Raw genomic sequence first — 27523 nt, forward strand, 5'->3', positions numbered from 1 at the left:
AGTGAAAGTTGAAGAAACCTGATGGTTAAATGTGGTTTAAACTCTTCTTTATGGTCAACACACAAATCTGAGGTAGAACATTCAAAACAATAATGATAAAATCTTTGTCAACAAATATGCATGAGTAAAAAAAGTAAAAGCTTTTTTCAGTCCTTTTCCCCCTGCAAAATAAACATCTTAATAAAAAAAATAAGTCCTTATTTTGTGTGATTCAAGTGAATAAAATCTAAATGTATTGAATATTTATTGAACATTTGTTATATTGTTATTGAAAAAAAATATGTTTTGATAATTATTGACATTGTTTTATTGTCCAGAAGTCAATAGAAGTTACCTTGGGGACTGTGATACATGAGTGCCTGATGGGACATAAGGAATAGGTGTTTTAAACAGAACAATATTAGATCAGACAGATATTGAGCACATAGTAGATCTTTTTGTAGTATTTTATAAATGGTGTTACCCACACAGTGTAGGTACAAACAAACATTAACTAAAAATATGTGTTATGTTAGATTTTTAGACAAAAATAACTTGACTTATTCATTTATTTATTTACTTAAAAGTGATGCGCACATTAATGAACAGCTTGCATCAAAGTAAATATGCCAGATTTAGCCAGAAGGCTATTTTTCATCTGTAGTCCCTGGCAGGTCGTTACAAGGTCAATACAAAAAGGACAAGACAATAAAACAATAAAGGAAATAGTACAATACACCACAATATACGAGACAGTCATTATGCTTCACTATACAGATCATGAGCTGGTTACTAAAGTAAATCAGTGCAAAATGTTTGGTTATGCAGTTTAAAGTGCTATTTATGCAGTAAAGTACCATTCTATGCAATTAAGTGCAAATTAATATATTAAAGTGCTATTCAGTCTGCATCTAGTGTGGGACCACACAGCAAGATGACACTACAACCGTATGATCCCACAACAAGGTGCCTCACTAAAGTGCAGAATCATGGAGGGTCAATGTACTTGGACTTAATGAGCACCTTTAATTATCTAGAGTAATATCCATTTGGAGTAAAACAGTGCAGTGGTGAACATGAGATAGCAGTAATCTCTCAAGATAAGTGTGCCCTCAGAGCTAATAGGCTAACAATCAATAAATGTTTTCTGCTCTGGGCTTCCACAGATGTAGGACTCACTACCACCTGCTAAGAGATGATTCAACCAACAAACTTGTGTGAGATTTGTGGAACTAAACCCAGCCTGCTTACAGTATTGTAGAGTTTACTCATTTAAAGTGGAAGTAAGTATCAGCTTACAGAAGCCTGAAGAATGAATGTGTGGGTGTTGCCGGGGTGGGTCAGTCAGTGAGCTGTGTGGGTGGGAGCTTTGGTTTGGGTCGGCGGACACCCCTGGGCCCCAAGAACCTCTCAGCTAACGTTCTTGGGGTTAGTGTAGCGGCCCCCCACCCCACCGCCCATCCTGACGTCACGTCTGGAGGCTGGCTGCTCGCGCCGCTAACACTGTTCACCTCCAACAGAGAAACTTTCCTGGAGTTCTCAGGCTCTTCTGACTGCGGACCAAGTCAACCCCTGCTCAGAGGAAGCCGCAGCGGTTCGGGAGACAGACCGTGGCGCTAAATTAGGCTATTCACTTCTACAGCCGAGGAACGTTACATGCCCTATTTTATTTAAAACTTCTGAAAGTGAAGCCAACGTTTTTCCCTGGGTAATGTTAGCGTATTAAGTAGGCTACATCCATATACCGAGTCGGGTAGGAGGTCTGGCTGCCTACAGGAATATGCTCAGGAATACAAAAGTTTTTTCTCACTAGTAAAAAGTAAAATACGTTTTTTCACGGAGCTGAAAGTAACGTAACTGGACCTCTTTTCCCCCTAAACTCCCCCCCCCCCTTCTTCGGATTCGGTATGGATATGGCTTGGATTATATGGGGCCTCTTATCTTCTTTCGGGTTGATTCTCTCCCCGGTGTGTGTGTCAGCGGAGCAGCAGCAGAGCCAGAGCGGCTTCAGGAGGCTGTACGTTCTCCAGCCCGGCCCGGGCCCGGGGGCGACCGGAGCGGGTGGAGGGGTGCGAGTCAGCTCCATCTCGACGCGTCACGGCGCGGCGGGGCAGCCGCACACGTACAACGTGGAACTCACCTCCAGCCTCGGTGGCCAGGTCCGGACCCGCAGGATGGGGAGCCATGCAGCTTCAACCCCGCAGCTGAGCCAGGAGCAGAGCGGACAGGAGCAGAGCCAGCAGAGGCAGCTCATGAAACTGTCTGGGTAAGAATGTGGAGGAGGGAGGAATGCCAGTGGGAAATGAGAATTAACTTAATGACTTCCTGTCAGCTTTTATCATAAACCCAACAAGCACTAGAAATTAAACGTTAATCAGCAGGCTGTCAGGGTAGCTACACTACAGTTGGGCACCGGTATGACAGCCCCATCTTCTCAGACCTATTTTATTCTGCAAATTCAAAGTGGTTTAACCCATTCTGATGTTTCTACTTTGTACTCAAGCAAACAAAATGTCCCGTTGTTATCATTCGGTCTGGATTAAATTAATGTGGATGATATTGTCTAATTGCATTAGATGAATATGATGCAGTTATTCCTAAGTCAAAGACAGAGGAATCTCAGACTCTGTGAATCCCTACTCTCCCCTGCATCCCTGGTTTGTCTCAGACTAAGCAGGCTATTTTCAGCAGTATATTGGCTGACCCAAGAATTTCTGGGGCTCTGTGATCTAATCTGTAAATCACTGCCATACGGTTTGTTGTTCTGTAGTGTAGGAATTGGCATACTGGAAAGACACACAAGGTGGCATAAGAAACACTTGGTGAACAGCTGTGAAGGCCCTGCATGCTGTGGACCCACAGGTGTCTCCATTTATTTAGCGGAATTAGACCTCTGCTGAGAACTGTGTGTATACAGGCTCTGCTTGATTGACACCTCCCTGACCTTCCTATTACTTTTCTGTTAGGGTGGAGGAGTCACACCTTTCGTATTAGGGGTCCAAGCCTTTAGGAGCTGGGGGCCACGCATGCACAAATCCCCTGGGTTCCCTAATGAAGTCACTCGGATTTTTTAAGTCATACTGCAGCCTACACCATAAAGGTTATGAAAGGGAAATTCACAGGTGTGGTATAGACTACTGCACACACCTGCAAAAAATGACACGTCCACACATGTTTTGACCCATAACTCCCACATAGTACGTCACACATTCAAAAGCCTTAAATGCACCACGCCTTTCCTGAATTGAGCTGCGACTTGTACTATATATATATGAATATATATACACACACATATATATATATATATGTGTGTGTGTATATATATATATGTTTTTCGCACATAATTTCCTTTTCTAATCTACTTTTTTGAAACTTTGCATGTAAAATAATGTAAAATTGTTCACATGATCAAAAGGTATTAAAATAATTCTTATAATCCTAAACAAAAATTAGTTATAAAGGAATAATATCCTATAGGTTGCAACAAAACAGGAAGTGATGTTATATCTCCACACAGGTCTGTCCAATTAACACACAGTACTTTCCCATGACTCAATAAAGCATGATTCATTCTTCTGCATCAGGTCTACGCTAGCCTACAGGGTAAGCTACGCACATAGCCATGAAGCGGGAAGCTTCCGGTCTGATACAATGCGGAAGTCCCATAAACCTGCATTGTATTGAATGGCCAGCAGGGGGCAACTCTTCTGGTTGCAAAAAGAAGTCTGGTTCCATGTTCCATGTTAATAACTTGCATACAAGACAAAAATAAAAAGAGTAAATTCATTCAATAAAAATGTATAATCTACAGTCAGTGCCTACATTTTCTTGTGGATGCTGTGGTATTTGACACTTCTCAGTTTTGTCTTTGGTCATCTCTTGCATACCCTGGAAGTACACCTGGAAGCTAGAAACTTTTTTGGCATATGCACCAGGCGAGCAATTGTCATTTGACTGAATAAGTACCATCTTTGGGGATGACATCCATTTTAAAAAACAACAACATTTACTTATGAAAATTTTTCACATTATGAGGACAGTAATCATAAGCTTAAATATTGCACATTGTACATACAATAATTATGAAAGATCTGTCTCATCGGCTACATAAACACACCAAGATAGAGGGATGTGAATGTTGTACTAATCCTAAAACCCAGGGATTTTAAGATGAGTGCTACTTCCTTCCAGAAAGTCTGAATAGAGAGAAGACCAGAAAACATGGGCATGATTAACCATGATTTCTCCGAATTCTCTCCAGCAGCATAGCTGAGTACCAGTTTGTTTAGACTTCTGTTTGGGATTGACAAAAAGGCAAATCAAATTTTTCCAACAGTCTCTCCAGGCCCGGGAGTTGGTGGAGGACGACTGTGATTTCCAGGCATTCAGCCACATGTCTTCAGTTATTTCAGTGCCCAGCTCTTTTTCCCATCATTGTTTGACTTAGTGTGTAGTGTCCTTATTCAGTGATGTGATGACATGTATAACTTATAAAGCTTATAAGACATTTATTGCTTCCTGAGTTATAAGCATCAATATATATATATGAATAAAACAATTGGTGGCTGTCTTGAATTAGAACCTTTTACCTTTTTTCAAAAATAATCACAAAGCTGTAAATACCTGTAAAAGTCTTGCCAACCTAAACCATATGTCTGACAGAGATTATTAAAACTGTCATGAATCCCTCCTGATCTACCTATGTTGACATAGTGCTCATGTCAGTTTTTTACCTGGCGTTCTCCTGCCTCTTCTACCCACCTGTTGCTCATTCCCTCATAGTCTCCCCAGTATATTTACCTGTTCAGCTCCACTAGCTCCTTGCCAGATTGCCTTTGCACTTGCTAAGCTTTCCAGCGATTATCTTACTCTTGTTTAGACTGGGATTCTGATTCCCTGCCTGATTCCACTGGACTTTGATTCTCTGCCTTATCCCTGCCGGTTATGTTAGCGTGTTTGGATGGATTGCCTGGTTTTTGTTTGCAATAATAAAGGGTTAATTTGATTAGGAACTGGTAAACATTTTTAACAGGCCATCAATAATTGTATTATTTTTGTTTGTGCTTTTGAGATTGTGACATGTCAAAATGTAAAAGGACTATCAGTAGTAATCTAATAACTATACCATACTGCATGCTGGGATAAGTTTTGTATGGAGACTGGATGGATAAATAGATTAATATAGATTTCCAAAACCATGTCAAGTATACTTCAGACTTGTGTGATACACAAAGAAATTCATTTAAGGGGATGTTTGCTTTGAGGAGATTCAAGCTGCCAAACTCAGCCATGTTGCTCTTGAGGTCCACCTTGATGCCTAAATTTAGATTTTGTGGCTCAGGACAACTGGCAAAGATGGTGGTGTGCAATAAACTGCTTGTCTGTGATTTAGGGTGGGCAATAAAATTTTTGCAATATAAGTTTCCTCAATATAAATATATCAAATGTTCAATAAATGTTCGATTTTATTCATTTGAATCACAAACGAATCAGCAATTATTTTTTTTAATTAATTATTATTATTATTATTTATTTATTATTTTGTTGAGGAAAAAGATTGTACTGTGCATATTTGTTAAAAAAGGATTTTATCATTATAACTGTTTGAATGTTCTACCTCAGATTTGTTAAGTGATCCCCTGTTTGGCATCAAGTGTTTGTTCTGACCATAGAGAATAGTTGAAAACCACAATTAACCATCTGATTTCTTAAACTTTCACTCAGGAGCACTTAGCGTTCAAAATCAGCCTTTAAACTTGAAGGAAATAATGATTTGACATTTAACGTGATAATTATTCATATCGATTGATATTACATTTATTATCTTGATAAGATTTTTGGCAATATGTCCAAGTCCTACTGAGCTTATAAATAATTCATTATAATAAAACTCCCTCCAGATATACATATACCTTGAAATAATCATGAAATTATGATGCTAATTTGAGTCTTGATTACTAACTGCTGGAAGTAAGAGGAAATGTCACACATATTGTTATATGATAAAACTGTGGGCTTCTTTGTTGACTGACCCTAATTAGTCTGTGCTGTGACTGATGGCCTTTTAATTGGTTAGGCTGCTCTGGCTAATTAAGAATAAAAGCATTTTATGGATTCTTGAACATTGTGTCTAACACCTCTAACAGAAAGTAAACTATTTTTCCTTAATGTTTAGGGCTTTGAGACCTGCAACCCTCCAAATAGACTAGCTAGTATATTTGATTTTAGCTTCATTGTCTAACGTGACATGATGACAGCGATAGTATACTTACTATTTGTCTGTATGATGTTAAGAAATACAACGGTTCAGTCAGTGTTTCCCACACATAGACTAGATAAAATATTCTGTGGACAGATGAACCCAAACTTGAGTTGTTTGGGAGGAACACACAACTCTGTGTGGAGGAAAAAAGGCACACCAATATCAAAACCTCATCCCAACTGTGAAGTATGGTGGAGGGGTGATCATGGTTTGGGGCTGCTTCACTGACTCAGGGCCTGGAAGTGTTGCTGTCATCGGCGGAAAAATAAATTCCAAAGTTTATCAAGAAATTTAGCAGGAGAATGTATGGCCATCTGTCTGCCAATTGAAGCTCGACAGAAGATGGGTGATGCAACAGGACAACGACCCAAAGCACAGAAGTAAATCAGCAACAGAATGGCATCAGCAGAAGAAAATATGCCTTCTGGAGTGGCCCAGTCAGAGTCCTGACCTCAACCCGATTGAGATGCTGTGGCTTCACCTCAAGAGAGTGATTCACACCAGACATCCCAAGATTATTGCTGAACTGTAACAGTTTTGTAAAGAGGAATGGTCCAAAATTCCTCCTGACCAGGAAACGTTTGGTTGAGCTTATTGCTGCCAAAGGAGGGTCAACCAGTGTGGTCAAAAGAAACATAAAGACATATAATTGTTTGTGTGGAATTGGTTTCAGCAGACTGTGTTTGTCTGTTGTTGTGACTTAGATGAAGACCAGATCACATCTTTTTCCTGCGACTGTATATAATAATTTGCTGTAAATGGCCAATGAGCTGCCTTACCTTAAAGACCCTTCAGCTTTTAGTGGTGCGCTTCTATAAAGTCAGGGCACTTGCAAGTAGTTTTGTCACGATACAAAATTTATGACTTCAATATGCCTAAATATAATGCAGATACTGAAACAACACCACGGCAAAAATCTAGTAATGGAAGTAAAGTGATAATAAAGGACAACATGGAACTGTAATTTTTTTATTAGGCTAACTTTTGAGAGAGCCTGTTCTCATTGTCATTTTTAAATCTAATTTGATTAAACAGAAAACTAGAAAATGTGCTCAGTAGAGCCCAGACACTCGCTAACACTCGCGGAGCACCAAGCTTCCAGTCTGGGCAGAATAAGCAATTGGACAGCTAGCTGCACGACTAACTAATAATAGCAGTAGTTAGCTGCTCCAATAACCAGTAACATATAAACTCCGTAAATCGGCAAAAGTGGAGGCAGAGCAGCTGGAGAATATCAGAGGGAAAACCGGACAATATTTCTCCATCAAATCTGATCCAGTTTCAGTAAAACCAGTAAATAAAGTTGTGTTTTTGTACAGTTATCAGTGAGGGCTAGTCTCTCAGGTCTTGATTCAATGTGGTGCTGTTAAGCCCTTCCCCTCTTCTGTGCTTGGGAAGTTGGTGAATCAGAAGCAAGTGGGCTTAAAAAGAAAGGAGCTAAAACTGAGTGTTCAGAAAGAGGGTGAAAAGAGGTGCTGAAGCAGTGGACAGTGTGAGAAATATAGTGTGTTTTTTGAACATTTAAGCATGTGAATAATTTCTAGTAGAAACCCTAAAAACAAGTATGAACATGGAAATGAACATTCCACAGTACCTCTAAAGTTAATGTCATTTATGTTTATTATTTTAATCCCTAATAAAAATAGTTTATGTGCTTATGACATGTTTTCATGTTTGTTTTTTAATACATGTAGGTGTGTTTTTGACTGTGAATTAGAACATTATATAATACATAACTGTAAATAAGTAGATCCAGGTCATTGTTAAAGCTTTTATGTAGTATGCTTTTTGCATCCAAATATCACTTGCATGGTCATGGCTCAATACACCTCCTTGGCGCAGCGCATCTATAGAAACGGACGCAAATGTACAAGCATAATCACTATTACCTGTGCAGATTTGAGTATAAATGTATCATTTACAGTGGATGTTGCCTGCATAGGCCTACTTCTGAACACCTGATTTGAAGCAGCTTGCAAGTTATGGTAAAGTTAACGTAACCAGTGTGAACGTTGCGGTAAAGAGATGTTTGCCACATTGGTAAGTTAAAGCCAAACTAAACCGTAAAAATTGCCCTTAACTACCTTGTCAGACTTCGATGCAAAAAAAGTTTGCTTGTCACACAATAATACACACTCGTTTGAGGGTAATGTAATTATGTTATCTATCACATTTGCTAACCTGCCGCTCTCGTTGGCATATCTGTCGGTGAAATGCTTTGCTAAGTTGGTTGTGTTGCCTCTCTTGGTCTGCGTGAGTTTGAAAGATCTTTTACAGGTGCGCTTTGTAGAGTCCATACACTTGACAGATTAAAATAAGAATGGTCTAGATAGACAGATTTATTGAAAATGAGGCAGCCAGGAAAGGAAGGGAGAATTAGAAAAATTAAGATTACCTAGAGAAACAGACGGAAGGAGAAGAAAAATGGGGAAGAAGACGACATGAAATGAAAAACAAGGGTGGAAGGAAGCATGAACAGTACTGTACAGGAGTGCTCGAAAGAAAGTCAGTGAGATACACTTAAGACTTGTGTGTTCCAACCTTATATAACCAGTCCACTACGGCCTACTTTAATGGGCCTCTACAAAGTTTTCAACAACCATCTGTCTATTTAGTTCTGGCCCATTTGACTGGTTTGTTAGCAGGTGGGACCAATTGCATTTCAGTCATGTAAAGAGTTTATGTCAGAATAAGGGACACCAGTCTGTGTGTGGTCCAGCAGCATGGCTTCAGCTGCTCGGTTTGTGGCCCATCAGAATGCTATGATGTGTGATTAGTGAATACAGTTCAGCTGTGAATTGCAGGCACCCCCATGAAAGTAAATTAATCTTATTAGAATCATTACCAGGTTACACCGGGCTGGACATTAAGCTTGGGCAGTATTACGGTGTATCATGGTGTTGAGAAATCCAGACGGTATAAAACCATCACAAATACAGACGCTCCTCTTTCTGTTAAACTGCTAACGAGACGCTGTATTGAGCTTATTTATTTTAGTGTACTTCCTCAACGTAGGCAGGCGCCGCCGCACAAAACTGCCTCTACAAGGGGACTCACTTTTACAAGGAACAAGGTAGATTTATTTGTCACATTACAACAGGTTGTAAAGTGAAACTGAGTTTGTAACTCCCTTCTGCTATGTAGCAGACAAGCTCCAGCAGTTGGTAAACAACATACACAAGGGAGCTGTAGCTGCAGCCTTTATTTACTGACACACTGTAACCTACACTGTACATTTATTGCTAAACTTCACTACTCACCTTTTCCTCTGCATTCACCTGCCGCTCGCTCTCTCGCTCAGCAGCACACTAATGCTCACTAATAGGAGCTACTCCATGGCGACTGCGAGTAGTGGGACAATGTAACAGGACTAGTCAACAAGAGAAATGCCTCTGCCACTGTTTCGGGGTATTTTGGATTTAGTCTCGATGATAAAGGTGAGCCAGCCAACCGGACAAAGCTATGTGACATCATCTCTGTTCAGCCCACGTGTGTTGATATCCACATCAACAAGTGTCATCGGGTCCTCCTGCAAGAATCTTTGGAAGAAGACAGACTGTCTGTTTATTATTCAATGGGCCATAAGGATTTAAACCAAGAAAGATTTGTCAAAGTAGGCTAACTACATAATAGACACACAGCACTGTAGGCATACATGCTACAGGGACTTCCATCAGCAGCAGCTCAGCTTTTATTTTATTTTTTTTACACAAATACCTTCTCATACCGTATATATACTGGTGACATGTCAGGAAGGAATGAAAAAATAGATACTGCCCAAGCCAACTGGATCAGGATCAGTTGGTGTGTGTGTGTGTGTGTGTGTTTGTGTCCGTGTCCGTATAACTTGTTTTGTCATTTTGGTACAGAATGGGGCCCGTAACAAAGGTTTGTTTTTTGTTGGTGCAGTTTAATTTTAGAAAGTGTTACGATATGCCATTTGCAGTGTAACACTAGCACTGCAGCTCTGAGTTTTATGGCCCCCCTTGATGCATGTTGTGTACAAACCACTGTTTTCATCCAATTTCAACTTTGTCTACGTCATAGGTGACTGTGTGGGGACTTAGATTTAAAATAAAACATGGGAGCTGGAGGCTGGAGCTGGAGCTGGGAGATGTCCACTTAAAGTTTTTTGAATAATTACAGGCAAGAAATTGGCAACTCATAAATGCAGTGCTGTTTCACAGCTGCCTCTCAAATGTTGGAGCTTCTCACCAGCACATGAACAACCCTCCCCCATCCACCAGGGTCAACTACTGAAAATAAACCCCCAAACTGTGGGAAACACTGTGGTGTTCACCAGTGCTTGCAGTGGAAAAAAATAAATGCCAGTACTCTCTTTATTTACATGTTGTTGTGAACACACACACCTGCTCACACACAATATTTATATTACAATAATAACTTTAGTAAAACAGATCTAAAACGAACAAGGGGAACATGTTGCTCTCAGGAAGAGGCGGCTAGAAGCAGCACATGTCGGTATCCTGGAATCCTGGCTAAATCTACATTTGTCCTCTGCTGATGCACTATCCACAACTTGGAGGAGTAACTAGTAAAAATGAGTGTATTAGTTCCATACAGCAGTTTAAGAATTACAGAACCAACAATTATCATTGTTTCATTAAATCATTGTGCAAGAAAAATTCTCTTCCTGGCGGTTAGGTTTATAATTTCTTATAGCTAAGTACTAAATAATCAGTAATTTCAGCCATTAATGCAAAACGACTTTTCTAAAGTTTGCTGTAGCACTTCAAACTTTTGTCCCGCCCCATCCAGGCCATGACTGGTGGACAAGTGCGGCTTTACGAAGAGCTGAACATGTTTCAACCAAAGGCACCTCATAATGTTGCCCTTTGCTCCTTGTATTCCCAGTGAGATCCCTATTTTCTTTCTCATCTCTCTACTTTTAGTGTGTCACACAAATGGGCAGCACCTAATAGGGACAGGGGTATTAGTCTCTGCTGTAACAGAATTAAGCTTCATTTTGTATCTTAAACTCCACAAAAGATTAAAGAGAGAGTGACTCATTATCAAAGCCAATCTCTATGATGACTGTGATTGGTGAGTTCCCAGGTTGGCCCAGCTTCCAACAGCGTGACTCAAATCAAGTCAAGTCTGACTGACTGACTTCAAGTCTGGAAAACATCCGCTGAGAATTGGTGGAGCCCGGCAGATTTGTGCCAAAGATCCGATTATTATGTGGGAACATTTAGATGATGATGATGTGCCTTGTCTCAAACCCCCTGAATCTCGCTGACAACATTTTTTACTAGGTGTTACAGATCTCAAATGAAACTTGACATGATCTGTTTCTTACCTTACAGTCTCCAGTTTAAAAATAGTACTAAAGACCAATGACAGCCCAGGTAGCGGAGCATTCGTCTACTCGGGTGCAGAAAGATTTGAATAAAAGAGAAAACTGGCACTCATCTAATGTAGTCTCTTTGAAATAACATCTCTTGAGAGGTAAAATACTGTTTAGGTTTGCCACAGCCAAGAGAAAGTTCTGGGCTGGCATTGTGTTGGGATCTTCAAATACAGCTCAACTCTTAATTTTGAGGCGCTTAATGCCAGAAGTTGGAAAGAGGGTGGGAGAGAATGCCTTCCACCAATCAGCTTGTGTTCCTTTCACATGTGGGTTTGAGTGTGTGTGTTTGTTGTTTCATCTGCCTCTGCTTGGTTTCTGTTTGCAGGGTGAATGTCTGTGGAGGGCACTGCTGTCATGGATGGAGCAAAGCTCAGGGATCGCAGCGGTGCACAAAGCGTAAGTGTTCAGTAAACTCCTTTCAACACAACAGCATCTCCACATTGATACAGCTACTCCAGTCTACACATAATAACACTGGATGACACACAAACACTGGCCAAAGTGCTCCAGGCACCCACACCACGTTCTTTCCAGTGCCTGACTATAGCTTTGAAACTTGTTGTAGTTTCTCGTGTTTTCTTTGACACTACACACTCCTCTCTTTCTCTAAAGATATCTCTTTCTTATAGAAATGTTTTGAAAATGATTGTGTCAGGAATATATAGAGTATACTAGACGGAAATGGGAATGAAGAATTTAAGAAGTTCTTGTTAATCTTTTAAGCAGTCAGACAGTATAATCATCACTTCCTCATAAATGTTCATTTATTCTGTTGTTAGAGGCTGTAAAGGAGTATTAACTTTACCCTGCTGAATGCACCATCACCTTGGAATTTGGGAAGTTTCCCTCATGATCATCTTTCTAGAACTTGCCATGTGTTGTGTATGTTTTGACTGATTTGCAGAAATCATCTTCCTTTTTTCAGTTACATAAGGCTGGCATCTAGGGAGAACGTCTACAGGCCTTTATATTGTTTCATTGAACCTTTGTCCTTAAGGGCATGAAAGTACAGTTTACTTTCTCACACTGCCCAAACAGGTATATAAATGCTGCACTGCACATTTTCATAATGAAATGATGAAATCATAAATATTTAGCACATCCCTGCACTAACTGTGAACGTTAAACAGTATCCATGTTGCACCTTTATTGGTCTTTCATGTTTCATATTGTATTGTCAGTTTTATCAGTATTTACTCTATCTTTATCTTTCTTATATTTTTAAATTGTGTAGTTTATGGGTCTTCTGTGGCACATGTATCATGTCCAGACGTACAAAAAAAGCCTCTTGAAACCACTCCCTAAACCCAACAGGAAGTCGGCCGTTTTGGATTTAATTGTCATTTTTGCCGATTTACAGGCTCCTTAGTTTAAAAAAATCCGACTAGAGAATAAATCAGAATGACTTCTAAATTTCACTGTGTACACTAAACCCATAGATGATTAAACAAATGGATGGACAAGCCAATATTTGCTGAAAGTCACAGGAACAGGAAGTGGCTACCTTTATGCTGTGATGAACTTCTTCCAACCGGTTGGCCACATCCACAAAACTATCTCACACTTTGATGATGTTATGTTCTGAAGCAGGAAGTTGTCCTAACTTTACTGTACATGCTCAGATTGGTACCAAACATGCTTGATAACGGTCGCCCCCTTAACACATCTAGATGCCAAAAGTCAGTTATAATCATAGTGCTGTGTGACAATCATCAAGTGATTTACAAGAATGTTTCACAATGTGTTCAAGTGCTCTCTAGTGCCAGGAAGTGACGTTTTAGTCCTGTCGTCCCATGACAACATTACCCAGTTACCCAAAAATTGAAGACTTTCATCCACAAAGATTAGAACATTTGCATTCCCACATGCAATGTAGAAATCTGCCACCAGCTTGTGTTTGATTTTATTACTGTATTATTGTATAAGTAAGCACATCATGAGCAATGTACAATCCAGAGTCATATTCCTCGTATGTGTACACATACCTGGCAATAAAGCAGATTCTGATGTTCCACAGGTAGTTCGAAGTAGTCAAAAATTGGAGGTTCAATTCCCGGCTCCTACAGGCTGCATGTCGAGGTGTTCTTGGGCAAGATACTGAACCCCGAATTCATACACATTCAGTGTATGAATGCTAGTTTCTGTTTGAGCACTTAGGCTCAGTGTGTGAATGTGATGGTGTAGTGTAAAAGCACTTTGAGTGGTCGAAAAGACTAAAAAGGTGCTATACAAATACAGAGCATTTACATTTACAGTGGAGATGGTCGTGGACTTCAGAAAGCCCCAAGTCATCCTGTGTGACTCCTCAGTCCCCACTGTGGACTCCTTCCGCTTCCTGGGCACCATCATCTCCCAGGACCTCGAGTGGGAGCTGAACATCACCTCCCTCACCAAGAAGGCCCAGCAGAGTATGAACTTCCTGCGGCAGCTGAAGAAGTTCAGCCTGCCAAAGACAATGATGGTGCACTTCTACACCGCCATCATTGAGTCCATCCTCACCTCCTCCATCACTATCTGGTACGCTGCTGCCACTGCCAGGGACAAGGGCAGGCTGCAGCGCATCATTCACTCTGCAGAGAAGGTGATCGGCTGCAATCTTCCTTCTCTTCAGGACCTGCACGCCTCCAGGACTCTGAGGCGAGCAGAGAAGATGGCAGCTGACTCCTCCCACCCTGGACACAAAGTGTTTCAGACTCTCCCCTCTGGCAGGAGGCTGCGGTCCATCAGGACCAAAAACAGCTTCTTCCCGTCTGCAGCTAGCCTCATCAACAAGGCCGGGCCCCCCGACTGACACTCCCCCCAAATAATACAAATGTCTCTGCACATGTAAATATTATTTCATTGCATATCATGCACAAACCTGACACAGGGCACATATTTGTTGTTAATTGTTAATCGTTGTTTTTATATTTTGTCAATTTATATATTTATTCTCTTCTGTTAGCCCGGTGACGTTGTTCCTTCTCTGCAAATTTTTTTTCTTTTCTTTATTTATTATGGGGAGCTTCACTGAGAGGAAGCCTCTCTTTTGCAGGAAGGCCCTGATCACATTCACACTGCTACACATTCACACCTGGAAGCTGCCCAGTACAACGGCAGCCTGGTCTGCTGGCCACTAAGCAGCTCCACTGGAGCTTTTGGGGTTAGGGGTCTTGCTCAAGGGCACCTCAGTGGTGGTAAATGAGGGAGGGAAAGCACTGCTTGGTTTACTTTCCACACCCAGATTTTATCCTTCCGGTCAGGGGTTTGAACCGGCGACCCCCCAGTCCAAGCTCGCTTCTCTAATCTTTGGGCCACCACTGTATTATTTTTCTCTATTCTTTTATTATTCTTATATAACTTGCATTGTCGATTCCATATTTATATATTTCTACATTTGTATGTTTGTCTACGTATACCTTATCACCAAAACAAATTCCTCGTGTGTGTAAAACACTACTTGGCAATAAAGCTCCTTCTAATTCTGAAAGAAACACTCTTAGAAAACACTCGACTTAACTCGAAGGTCACCCGAAGAAACCAGTGCCAAATTACTGTAGGTTTGCATAGTGGTGCACTGGCATTAGATACAGTTTTAATAGCAGCCTGGATAAAAAATAGCTACAAATAACTCCAAGGACTTTTTGCTCAGGGTGAAGTGGCTCCTTGGTGTGTATAATTAAAACATACAAAATTACCCATGCACATGCATAATTGTTAACTCTGCTTTATTCTGCCAACATTTCTGTGCCCAGCCAGTTTCAGTATTGATACATTCTGCAAAAGTGTGTGCATATGCACAAGTTAATATCAAATCTGTGCAATCATGCATGTCATGACTGAGCCCCAGTGTCTGGACAGTTTTTTTCTTTTTTTAATTGCAACCTGCTGAGTCATGAGAAGTTATTATACTGTCTGACTGGCAAGAGCACGTGTCTCAAGAGTGAAAACAAAACAGATTTGAAATGGATTATAACTCTTGTCCCAGACAGATTGGTCAGATAACTTTCTTATTTGCAGGCTCTTGCCAATTTACTATTTAAGTTTTCTAGGTTTCTAGAAAGATTGCTCAAGTTCTCAGGAGAGCAACAGGAGTTCCCCATATCCAACGAAGGTTAAAGTCAAGTTCACTTAAACCTTCGTTGGATAACTATGACCTGGATGACTGAGAATCTTCATAGACAGTAGTTCCCCATGTTTCTGTGTGTAATGGATCTCACAGTGTCTGGATCTGTCACTCTCTCACAAATTTAATTATACTGTACTTATATAGCACTTATATTGCTAGCATAATTTATACTTACTTTATGCTAGCTAACTTTCTGTCATTTAACAAGCTAGTTAGCTTGATCGCTTGCAGGACAATACATCATACATATATTAAGATATGTATTTGTACCATCGACTGCTGTCTCACAACTGTCCGCCAACCATCCTTCTTTTGTGGAGCTCTTGACACTTGAGCAGAACAGGGTTATACAAAAGTGAATTGTGCAACACAGCTAATAGGTTATAATAGCTTCCTTTCTTTTGGACCCTCCAGCTCTCTGTTCCCTCAGCAGTCAGCAGTGTCAAGATGGTTTGCTATTGATCAAAGGTTCAGATGTTTACAACTTGATGTGGAAGATCAATGTGGATTTACTTTTCCCTAGTGAGTGAATCCACTGAGTAGACGGGCCTTGAGATGGAATCCAAAATTGACAGCAGGAACACTAAAATCAAAACCCACTATGGTCTTTAGGTAGGTAGGTTTATTTTCACAATATAACAAGTTAGAGTGAAATAGAGTTTTGTAACTCCCTTCTGCTACATAGCAGACAATATATATTAATAAAGAATCAATTATGAAAAATGGTAAACAGAAATAAACTCATCACTGGAGCAGTGCTGAGGATGAATTAGAGTTTAAGAGTCTGATAGCTTTAGCTTTGGATAATGATGAAAGAATGAGATTGTGGATACAAGCGACTTAAAACCCGTAAAGTTGAATCTAATCAAATCAAATCTCACAAACCAAAGTACAAGTAGTGAGGCAACAAAATGCAGATGCAGTTGAAAGCTCTGGCTAGAAAGCTAGTAAGTGTACTTTGAGTTAAGATTTAAGCGGACTTTCATGGTCCCTAGAAGATAAATAATCAGATTGAGGTTGCCCTGACTTTTCTCAAGTGCAACCATGATGTCATAATTTCATTGTTTAAATTATGTTCAAAGCTTTTGTTACTGCAGATGTATCCCCAAAAAAAACCATACAATTCTATATTTCCATGAAACCTGCTGTGGATAATTATGGTCTTCAGAGGACGAATCCCGATGACTTAAAAGCTTTTTGCTCCCACAGTGAATAGTGTTTTGGTTTTCAGCTTTAGGGAGCCCATATCAGCTGAACACTTGAAGAGTTACAGTGTGGGTGGACAGACTCCTTTTGTTTATACAGGCACAGGAAACACTGTGCAAACCTCTGGACAATGACCAATAGGGGACATTCCTCTGGTTATAGGCTTTGACAGTCTGTTATCTATCCTCCCCCAAGCCAGATGCTTACGTTGGAGATATACTTAATGTAACGAACAAAGCAATAGTTTATTTTTGGATTTATATACCTTTCCCTGTAGAGAAAACAAATGAGTAGTTAATTGTATAATAATTATGTCAGTAAGTGGAACGATTTGTTTTGTTGTCTTACTGTATTTTTTATACTGCATTTTGATTGAGAGAACCACAAATGTCTCCCAGTTTCTAAAAATCTGCAATTGTGTGGATAAAACTCTCTATTGTTGTATTGTGAATGCAAAACAGCAGTGTGTGTACTTGTACTGTTTTATTTCCTCAATATTAATTCCTGCTTAGTGAAGGATTGTTTTCATTCATTTTATTATTCACACCTGGGCTATCCGCTGTACGGCTTGCTTTGTGTGACTCAATGCAAACTCTCACTCTCTCTCTCTGTCTCTCTGTCTCTCTCTCTCTCTCTCTCCAATTAATCGGATATAATTAGTTATCGGCCGATATTCGTTCTAAATAGTTTGTCTCAATTGGGACTGGGCAATAAAACAATAATAATAATTATCGCTTTATAATTTCCCTCAATAACAATATAACAAATGTTCAATAAAGGTTTAATTTAAATAATTTGACTGACGGATGAATTTGCACTTAATTTTTCTATATAGATATTTAGTTTATTGAGGAAAAGGGACTGAAAAAAAGATTTTACTTAATTTTACTCAGGCATGTTTCTTGAAAAAAGATTTTTATTATAATTGTTTTGAATGTTCTTCTACCTCAGATTTGTTAAGTGATCCACTGTTTGGCATCAAGTGTTTGTTCTGATCAGAAAGAATAGTTACATAGTTACATACATAGTACAACTAACCATCTGGTTTTTTCAACCTCCACTCAGGAGCAAAAATATGCCTTTAAACTTGAAAGAAATAATGATTTGACATTTATCCTGATAATTATTGATATCAAATGATATGAATTTTTTATCGTGATAACATTTTAGCCATATCGCCCAGCCCTAGTCTCTTGACAATGACAGCACACGAGACAATGTTCTATGTGCCGCTAAAATGGCTTCACTGGTCTGGCAGTTATTTTATATTTATTTTATTTCACAGAAAAGTTGTGTGTTCCCACTCACAGCTGCTATGGTATATTTGGCAACTCATTTTGGTATTTTGCATAAAAACAGAGAGAGACCTTATATGGTATTATATTGGAAGACATAGACACAAATATTTTACAAGCACGGCGACAATGTGAACACACCAGTGCAAATTTCATTTGATTTGGTACCATTGGTCTTGATCATTTCGATCGGCTACGTCAACACCAAGGCTCCTCAGGAAGGAATAGCGAGTTGTGTTTTTGGGTGACTTTATAAAATGTCTGCTGACGAAGAAAGTCAACAGAGCAGACACATTGGGCGTTGGGTGGGCCCTCACGCCGTGAAGTGTGTCGGGGAAAGTTCCTGTTTAATGGCGAAACATCAAACTTCGCCGCCACGCCACAGACAAGCCGTTACCCAAAATCTTACAAGCTTCACAATTGTTGGCATAAGGATGTGTTCAGGGTGAGACTGTTGACAACTGTTACGTACATGTAAATTTTGGTACAGATGTGAGCATGTACACTGAAGTTATAACAACTTTTCTAACCTGTTTCATAACGAATCATAAATTTTTGACGCCATGCCACGGGCACGCCCATCAACGAATAATCACAGATAGCACAACTTTTTCTCAATAATGTCTTTAGATTGCACAGCCAAAATTTGAAGTCGATCCGATTAATTCCCATTTTGCCACGCCCATGCGCGAACACCGTATGACATAGGGCCTTTCTCATTTCCCAAATTTCTGTCTCCTCGACTCCTCGATCCTCGATCCTCGAGCGTGTGACCCGGAAATCGATCTCAGCACGCCATCTTGAACGACATCTCAATTCTTAAAATGCACATCGAGGATCGAGGATTGAGGAGGCTTGCTGGAGGAGCTATAAGCTAGGATACATTGATGTCCGGTATCCTTTGCGGAAGTCTTTTCAGCCGCTGTGATGTTTATAAGAGGCGTGACAAACAGGTGGACCAATCCATAACCGGAGCAGGACGCTGCAGTGTTCCTGTTGTATTTATAATTTGTATCAGAAAAGAAAAGAAATCAAAAAAATAAACAATCAAATGCGCGATCAAACTTTCTGCCCTTCATCGTTTGTGTAGCGCCTCATAAAGCTCTGTTCTAACCGCATTCCTTAATGTCATTTCACTTTGATATCACTGATGTTCTTATTGTTGAATGTGATGCAGGATTGTAAAAATGAACAGTAAACAGCGGCTGGATGAAGCGCCACAGCAACATAAATTAATAATAATAAATCTCCGGACACGCCGACAGGATCGGTCAGGATCTGGTGTTAATTCATGTTCTGTGTTCTTCTACACATCCAAAAGGTCTCACACAGAGTCCAGTTTCATACAATAAAAGTGTTTGGAGTAAAGCAGCTGTCCTCCTGATCAACCCTGAGCTCCATCAGAGTCTAAACGTGGATTATAGAAGCTGAAAGTTTAATTCTGTTTAATCTCTCTGTCCTGTCAAGTTTATTACTGCAGGTTTTTTCTGTTTTGTCCCACGATATTTGCTGTGACATTACTGCACAGATGGAAATGTTTAAATGACTGACAGCAGCCTCTCTACTCATCAAAGTAAATCATTAAAGAAAACACTCAGACATCAATATAACACACAAGAAAGAAATCGCCTGGAAGGCTACGGGGACCGGTGGAGGTGTCGGTAAAACGTCCATGCAGATCCTGGTCTCTAAATCTAATCTAAAATAATTAGTTGGTGGGGGCACGTGGACGATTTATGCGTGTAGGCCTCCTGTTTACAGACAAAAGGCGCACCACAAAAAAGTGGTAGGCCTAGTCTGCTGTGTAGCCTGGTGAATGATCAGGCTGCTGTAATCTGACTGTTTCAACAGATAATATTTATTGGAACCTCAAGATGTTTCTACTTGTTATAATGTTGACAGACATGTTTCTGGATGGTGAAGAAATGATCTGTAGCCTTTAGTGCCAAAAGCTGCTCTGGTACTCTGACAGAGATCACAGCTCTAACAGTGGACAGATGATGCAGCTGTGCAACACGTCATATTTAATGGACGTTGCTTTAAAATGACGGCGCTGAGAAAAGAAACATCTCATTTTGTTAAATGCCCGTTTCCTCGACTCCTCTCTCCTGGCGTCTCCTCCTCGACTCCTCAAGCTCGCATCTCAGGTGGGCGGGACTAAAATGCGCCTCAAGGAGTCGAGGAGACAGAAATTTGGGAAATGAGAAAGGCCCATAAATTTTCACCACCCTTGAATTTTGTGCAGTTTCACCAAACTTGAAGTTTGGTGAATTTGTGAGCTTAAGGCCACTAAAAATGTGATTACTGTGCAGGAAAAAAAAGAAGAAGAAGACGAAGAAAAAATAATTCCTTGAGTTTCAATAGGGTCCTCGCACGTTTCTTGCTCGGGTCCTGATTAAAATGTTGCAATAAGAAGCAACCTACTAGAAATTGAAATATACCCCCTACCGTCCTGGCCACAGTTACACTGTCTGTGGGAAGCACTGAGCTCTCAGCTGCTCCCAGTAACCAAGGGTTATGTTGCACATGTTGCACATGTTGGCTGTCAAGAAAAAAAACAGTTGTCAATTCATGATTTTTTCAACTCTCAATGTTGTAAGAGTAGTTAAATAAATAAATACTACACCATAAACAGAAGGCTTCAAATAGACCCTGTGATCGGTATTGGTCGATACTGCTTCCAGTGATCGGCGATCAGCCCTAAAAATCCCATACACGACCCAGAGCACATCATTGGAGTTAAATGTGTTTGAAATGGTCAGACTTAGCTGATCTCATGGGTCTAGGTGCTAGACCAGCAAAATAACAAACTCCTTTGGTTTTACATTCGGCACACAGTATTGCCAACGGGTTTTGATTCGAAGACCTAAGAGGCCCCTTGGTGGTCAAGTGCTCAGAAGCTTGGAAATTTTGGGAGGTCCTAAGCAACTAACAGCAGCTCGGCACTTTAATGTGTCCCTGCTGTACCCAGGGAAATAAAACTTAGTAACACGCTGATTAGGGGGTTCATTGGTTATTGTTTATGTTCGTTTCATGCTACATGTGTTTGATTGGCGTAGATTTGTAAGGGGGTGGGCATTGGGGGATAGGAGTCTGAAGGGAAAGAGGGGAGAGTGTTGCCGCTTTCATACAGAGGTCCTGCAGTAAACACAGAAAGAATATCCGCCAATATACCGCATTCACTCAGTCAGTCAGCGCTTGCGGCAACATCCCGCGACATGCCAGCTGTGGCTTTTCATCGTTCCGCCTCTGTTACTACCAACATTCTAGGCTCAGAGGCAGCTCAAATTAGCCCCCCCTCTCTAGCTCCATACCTTTCATACAGCACAGGGAGCTGGCATATTGGTGCAGTACCAACACCGACAACCCCATATTGATTTTTTATTTTTTTTTATTTTTACTAGGACTATTTAGAATCATATTTGATTGCAGAGCTGCGTGTACAGCACATAATCGCTCTGCACCTCGTCTCACTCAATCGCTCGCTTCCTCTCTCTCTCATGAACATGGCAGCACACAAGCTGTCAGTGTGGAGATCCACCTTAAAAAAAGTTATTAGCAAGCATGTAAAGAGCCTAGCTAACGTTAGATCACAGCAGGGTTGTCCACTTGAAGACACTGGCACGGCACGGAGCGATCAGTGTGGTCAAACGAACTGGACTTTGGGGGTTAAACAATACACCCTAAAACACTGTCAGATCTTCTAATGGCCCAGCTGTCCTCCCCAGAGTTCAAGGAGTATGATCCATAGGCTGTATGAAAAATGTTGATCCCACAAAAGTTGTGATGCTGTGGCACCAGGACTCTGTCAGAACCTGGAGGCCAGACCTCCTGGTCTATGCAAAGAGGTTTTTGATGCGTCGTTGAATAGTTCACACACAGATTGTTGATTTGCCTCAATCACAGCCCGACAGTTGGCGAGCTTGGCGACTGGCAAATCGTGCAGTGTGAACTAGGCTTTATTAGCATTTTCAGGGCCAGATGATGAGAAGCTCACTTTTGTCAGAATCAAGAAGGATGTTTAGTGACATCTAGTCCTTAATAGTATTATTGTTATTATTCATTTAGCTGACATAGATACAGATGATTTATCCAAAGCGACTTAAAATGTCTTGCTCAGGGACACATTGCTGGATGTCACAGTGGGGAATTGAACTCGGGTCTCTCACACCAAAGGAATGTGTCTTATCCACTGCACCATCACCACAACAGCTGAACAGTTGTGGAAAGTGTTGCTGTTGTTGTGGTTTAACTGAAACATAAAGCTGAGTGTCGTCCAGGTAACAATGATAGGGTATACTACGAAAGCAAATTATTTCCACAGGAATCTATTTCACTGATCAGTTTTTATATACAAATATTAGAAATATAGTTCTAATATGAATAAAAACTATTTTCATTTAATTTTTTTTCAGGAAGCGGATGGGATGTGAGTCATTCTTCTGGGATTGGGACGGGACAGGAGTATTTTTGTGGGAGTGGGATGGAAAAGGAGTGAAAATTCACTCCTATGTCACCGTCTAGTAACAACATGAATGAACAATTTTGTTCTGGCACTGCCTTACACATGGCCACAGGAGCCATTCAGTCGGCATGCATAAAGTGTTCTTTCAGGTTGTCAGTTCAGCCCCCACTGACCCTAACCGTGACAGACTTTCTTTTAATTGTTGTGGGAAGACTTAAAGTCTGTTAAAATGTCGTACTGTCCAGCGTTACCAACAGCAAATGGGATTATGGTTTAAGAGGAGAAAACACTCAGCTAGTCACAGATAAAGAAACAACCTGTTTACCCGTCTTCATATGGCACAAGTTAAACTCGTTTTTGCTGCAGAAGTCAAACTATTAAGCTCATGTTGTTAATGGCAATGAGTCAGGAATGTTCTTTGTGTTCTTCCCTGACTGCCATAAATAAGATGGACACAGATTGCTTATTGCTGTAGAGCACAGATTGGTTTTGTTTGCTTCTTTTCTTGGCTGCCATTGTTGACAACATGTGATTCAGCTAGACAAAACTCAGGACAAATGATCAGGAGACATTCCAGTTCCTTCTCCAGACTGGATGAAGTCAAATTTCAGTGGATTATTGAATTGCAGGGCAGAATAGCGCTTTGTCGAATCTGCCTGAAGTGAAGACATCATGGTTATCTCATAAACAAAACATCTTGATAACTTTGTGGAATTGCTCAGTTTACTTTCCTGAAATAAACATACTAGTGTATGGACTGCAGCTTCCTTTATAACTAGTTAAAGTTAAATAATAAAGTTTAAGGCCCCTCAAGCATCATTTCATTAGTACTGTAATAATGCAGTTGATATTAGCGATGTCCCAATCAAATGATGATCCTTACTTTAGTGAACTCTGGGTTTTGTCCACCTCAGCCTGCTATGTGTTGCAGCTGAACTGCTCTACCACAGCCTTTGGTGCAGCATTTCACTGCATATTCCAGTGAAAATTCCAGTGTGTGAATGTGAAATATTTTAGTGCACTTGCGTGAGTGAATACTGGTATCCTGAATGGTACAATACACAGATTCACTAAGCTCCAATCTAACTTTATTTTGCTGACTCAGAGTAAGGTACAAAACATTCAGTTAGCAGTTTAGCAGTGCAAGCTGGTCAGCTAATCTCGTTTGTTAGTGCTGAAGATTGGTGCTCCACTCCGCTAACAGTAGTGTCTGGGTGATGGTGGACAAAGTGTTCGCAAAATACTTAACCTTTGTCTTTCAAAGCTATTATTAAATTATTAAATCCAAAATGTGCACAAACACTTGTCTTCATTGAAGATGAACCACAAGATAACTCAAAGGTAACTGTACACCGTCCGGGTACTGCACTGTGCCCTTGCAGTTGATTTCTGCATTTCTTTGTTCCATCAACATAATGTAATTAAGTAATGATTTTGTAATCATCCTTATCTATTTTATTGTATACATAGAAAAACATGGCCAAGGAGAACTGTTTTATATATTTTCTCCATGTGGGTTGGCTAGAAGAACACCTGGCAACATGCTGACTCAAGTGGTTTGCTCATTTCCCAGTGGCCAAACCCATTACAGCTCATTATTGTGTCCATCAGCAGCACTGACACTTGAGGGCTGTGTGCTGAATGTAGTTGTTACAAAGTGAAAGGGGAGGCACAGTAATGTTCAGCAAAGTGCCTGACAACTCAGTTCAAAGGGCAATGGAGGAGTCAAGTGTATTAAGATGTGACTGCTGCTGGTTATTGCGTCTGGATGATGTCCATACTCATCCTACTTAACCATCACTGAAGATACAAGCTCTGTATTAGTTATGCCGCGAGAGCTAATGGCCCACTGCAGGTATTAACGTCACTCAGTATTCTCCAGCAAGGCTGATTTTCCTTGATAAGATCTATGTTGTTGTTTCCTCAATTTCATTTTAATGGCTTTCCATTTTGGTAATGAAATGGTACACTGGTTTTGAAGATAGGAAAAGGCTGCTTTTACAGAGAAATGCAAAGAATGCACGTGTTGAAGATAGCTGAGCCAGATATTTAACACATGCCTGCAGGCTATGACATACCAAGGAAATACAAAAAATATGTAAAGAAGTCAACAGGAGATGGCTGGTATTATGGCATGAAACAAGTTATCCTGACAAGGAACAAATTTTAGTATAGAATTGTCAGACAGAATTATAACTAACCTCTGAATTGTCATTCCGTTGAATTAACCAATCACTATAGTTAGTGATGTGTCCCATCAAAGTCATTTGCTTGGAGTGCCATTTCTGTGGGTTGACTTTAAAGAACCTGGACATCTGCGTAGATCTCATCCCACTTGTTCCCATTTTTATGTTGCTACTTTTCAAGCATGTAGCTGTGTAGCTAGCTAGATTCTGTATGCAGGTAGATGACCTCCTTGTTAAAGAAACAGTAAAATGAAAATTACATTTCCCAAGTTCTTATCCTGTGTCTTTTCTTCCTGTAAAATGTTAAAATATTTTTAATAACTCATCTTGAACTTATGGGCCTTTCCAAAACTCTAACCAATCAAATGTGAATTGGGTGGATGTAGGGCTGCAGCTAACAATGATTTTAGTATTCAAAGCTTTGATAGATTATTTCAACGATTCATCGATGCGTCGTTTAAGAAGTACTTTTGCTTGGTGGCGGGATCAGCTGTGCATGTTTATAGGTGATAGATATTTATTAGTCCTTTTGGAAATTCATAGTGTGTCATACAGCAAACATCAGACCAACAACCAGACAGCTGCTATAAACAAGTGCTGTACAAGTTATACTACAGGCTTGTGCAGACTACACGACTTTCAGCGTCGGCCGTTGTCGCTGTGGCGTTCACACTACGCGACTGATCGGTGACAGGGACACACACACACTACAGGAGCTGACAGCGGCTGTGTCACCTGACGCGGGTTTCCAAACCACGTTTTGTCAAGAAAACACACGTGAAATGGGAAACGTGAAATGAGTGATCCTGCACAGGAAACAGCTGTTTGTTATTATAAAGATCAATTATAAAGACAAAGAATCTGGGTGAAAGGATGGATTAGCACACGCAGGTAGCAGGGATTGTCTGAGCTACAGAGAGCTGGAGAGAGATTTCAGCTAAATGCTAAAGTTGCTGTTACTGTTACCTTGTCTGTGGTCAGCTGGCAGAACACCTTTTTGTTTAGGCGCCGTCGTGCTGTTGCCGAGGCGACATACGTTTTGTTTTACGTGGACGGACGGTAACATTACAGAGTTGTTGTTTTCTTTAGCTTGAAATAATCCCATACTTTGGTCACTTTCTTCTTTGTCCCTCGCTGTTTTCCTCCACTTTGCAAACAGTGGCATTATACGTCATGTCCACAGCGTAACAATGTGCGACAGTAATAAATGTCCCTGCGAAACACTGTGCTGTAAAATTACATGGATTAAACGAAGCATCGATGCAAAGAATTTGTGTCAAAGCATTTTATCGATTTAATTGATGAATCGTTTCAGCCCTAGGTGGATGTGATTAACTAACCTCATCCATCATGTACCATCAATGTACTTACCAGAAAAAATTAACAGCCGGCTCCTGACGGTGTCTTTTAGTTCAACTGAACACTTAACAAGACATTTTTAGGTGACTATAATCTGATTCTTTTTGCAACCAGTGGAGTCGCCCCCTTCTGGCCATTAGGAATAATGCAGGTTTAAGGCACTTCTCCATTGGTTTTACTCTTCAGACCCGGAGGTTGCTGCTTGGTTATCTTACACTGCTCAAAAAAATAAAGGGAACACTAAAATAACACATCCTAGATCTGAATGAATGAAATAATCTCATTAAATACTCCTTTCTTTACATAGTTGAATGTGCAACAAAATCACACAAAAATTATCAATGGAAATCAAATTTATAAATCCATGGAGGTCTGGATTTGGAGTCACACTCAAAATCAAAGTGGAAAATCACACTACAGTCCGATCCAACTTTGATGTAATGTCCTTAAAACAAGTCAAAATGAGGTTCAGTAGTGTGTGTGGCCTCCACGTGCCTGTATGACCTCCCTACAATGCCTGGGCATGCTCCTGATGAGGTGGCGGATGGTCTCCTGAGGGACCTCCTCCCAGACCTGGACTAAAGCATGGTGGATGGAGCGAGACATGATGTCCCAGATGTGCTCAATTGGATTCAGGTCTGGGGAACGGGCGGGCCAGTCCATAGCATCAATGCCTTCCTCTTGCAGGAACTGCTGACACACTCCAGCCACGAGGTCTAGCATTGTGCTGCATTAGGAGGAACCCAGGGCCAACCGCACCAGCATATGGTCTCACAAGGGGTCTGAGGATCTCATCTCTGTACCTAATGGCAGTCAGGCTACCTCTGGTGAGCATATGGAGGGCTGTGTGGCCCCCCAAAGAAATGCCACCCCACACCATGCTGGATGTTGCAGGCAGCAGAACGTTCTCCACGGCGTCTCCAGACTCTGTCACGTCTGTCACATGTGCTCAGTGTGAACCTGCTTTCATCTGAAGAGCACAGGGCGCCAGTGGCGAATTTGCCAATCTCGGTGTTCTCTGGCAAATGCCAAACGTCCTGCACGGTGTTGGGCTGTAAGGACAACCCCCACCTGTGGATGTCGGGCCCTCGTACCACCCTCATGGAGTCTGTTTCTGACCGTTTGAGCCAACACATGCACATTTGTGGCCTGCTGGAGGTCATTTTGCAGGGCTCTGGCAGTGCTCCTCCTTGCACAAAGGCGGAGGTAGCAGTCCTGCTGCTGGGTTGTTGCCCTCCTACGGCCTCCTCCACGTCTCCTGATGTACTGGCCTGTCTCCTGGTAGCGCCTCC

At 40.9% G+C, this 27523-nt stretch overlaps 1 protein-coding gene across 1 annotated transcript in view; it reads left to right on the forward strand.

Moving 5' to 3' along the window:
* Positions 1-1155: 1155 nt before the first annotated feature.
* Positions 1156-27523, forward strand: part of ltbp1 (latent transforming growth factor beta binding protein 1) — a 156976-nt gene continuing 130608 nt past the window's right edge. The window contains 2 exon segments of the mRNA XM_038737681.1: positions 1156-2245; positions 11938-12008. Coding sequence (XP_038593609.1) covers positions 1887-2245; positions 11938-12008 — 430 coding nt within the window. The 5' untranslated portion in view covers positions 1156-1886.

Source organism: Micropterus salmoides, unplaced genomic scaffold, assembly GCF_014851395.1.
Source record: "Micropterus salmoides isolate LMB-PRFRI ecotype aquatic unplaced genomic scaffold, ASM1485139v1 Ms_hic_scaffold_22, whole genome shotgun sequence".
NCBI lineage: Eukaryota > Metazoa > Chordata > Actinopteri > Centrarchiformes > Centrarchidae > Micropterus > Micropterus salmoides.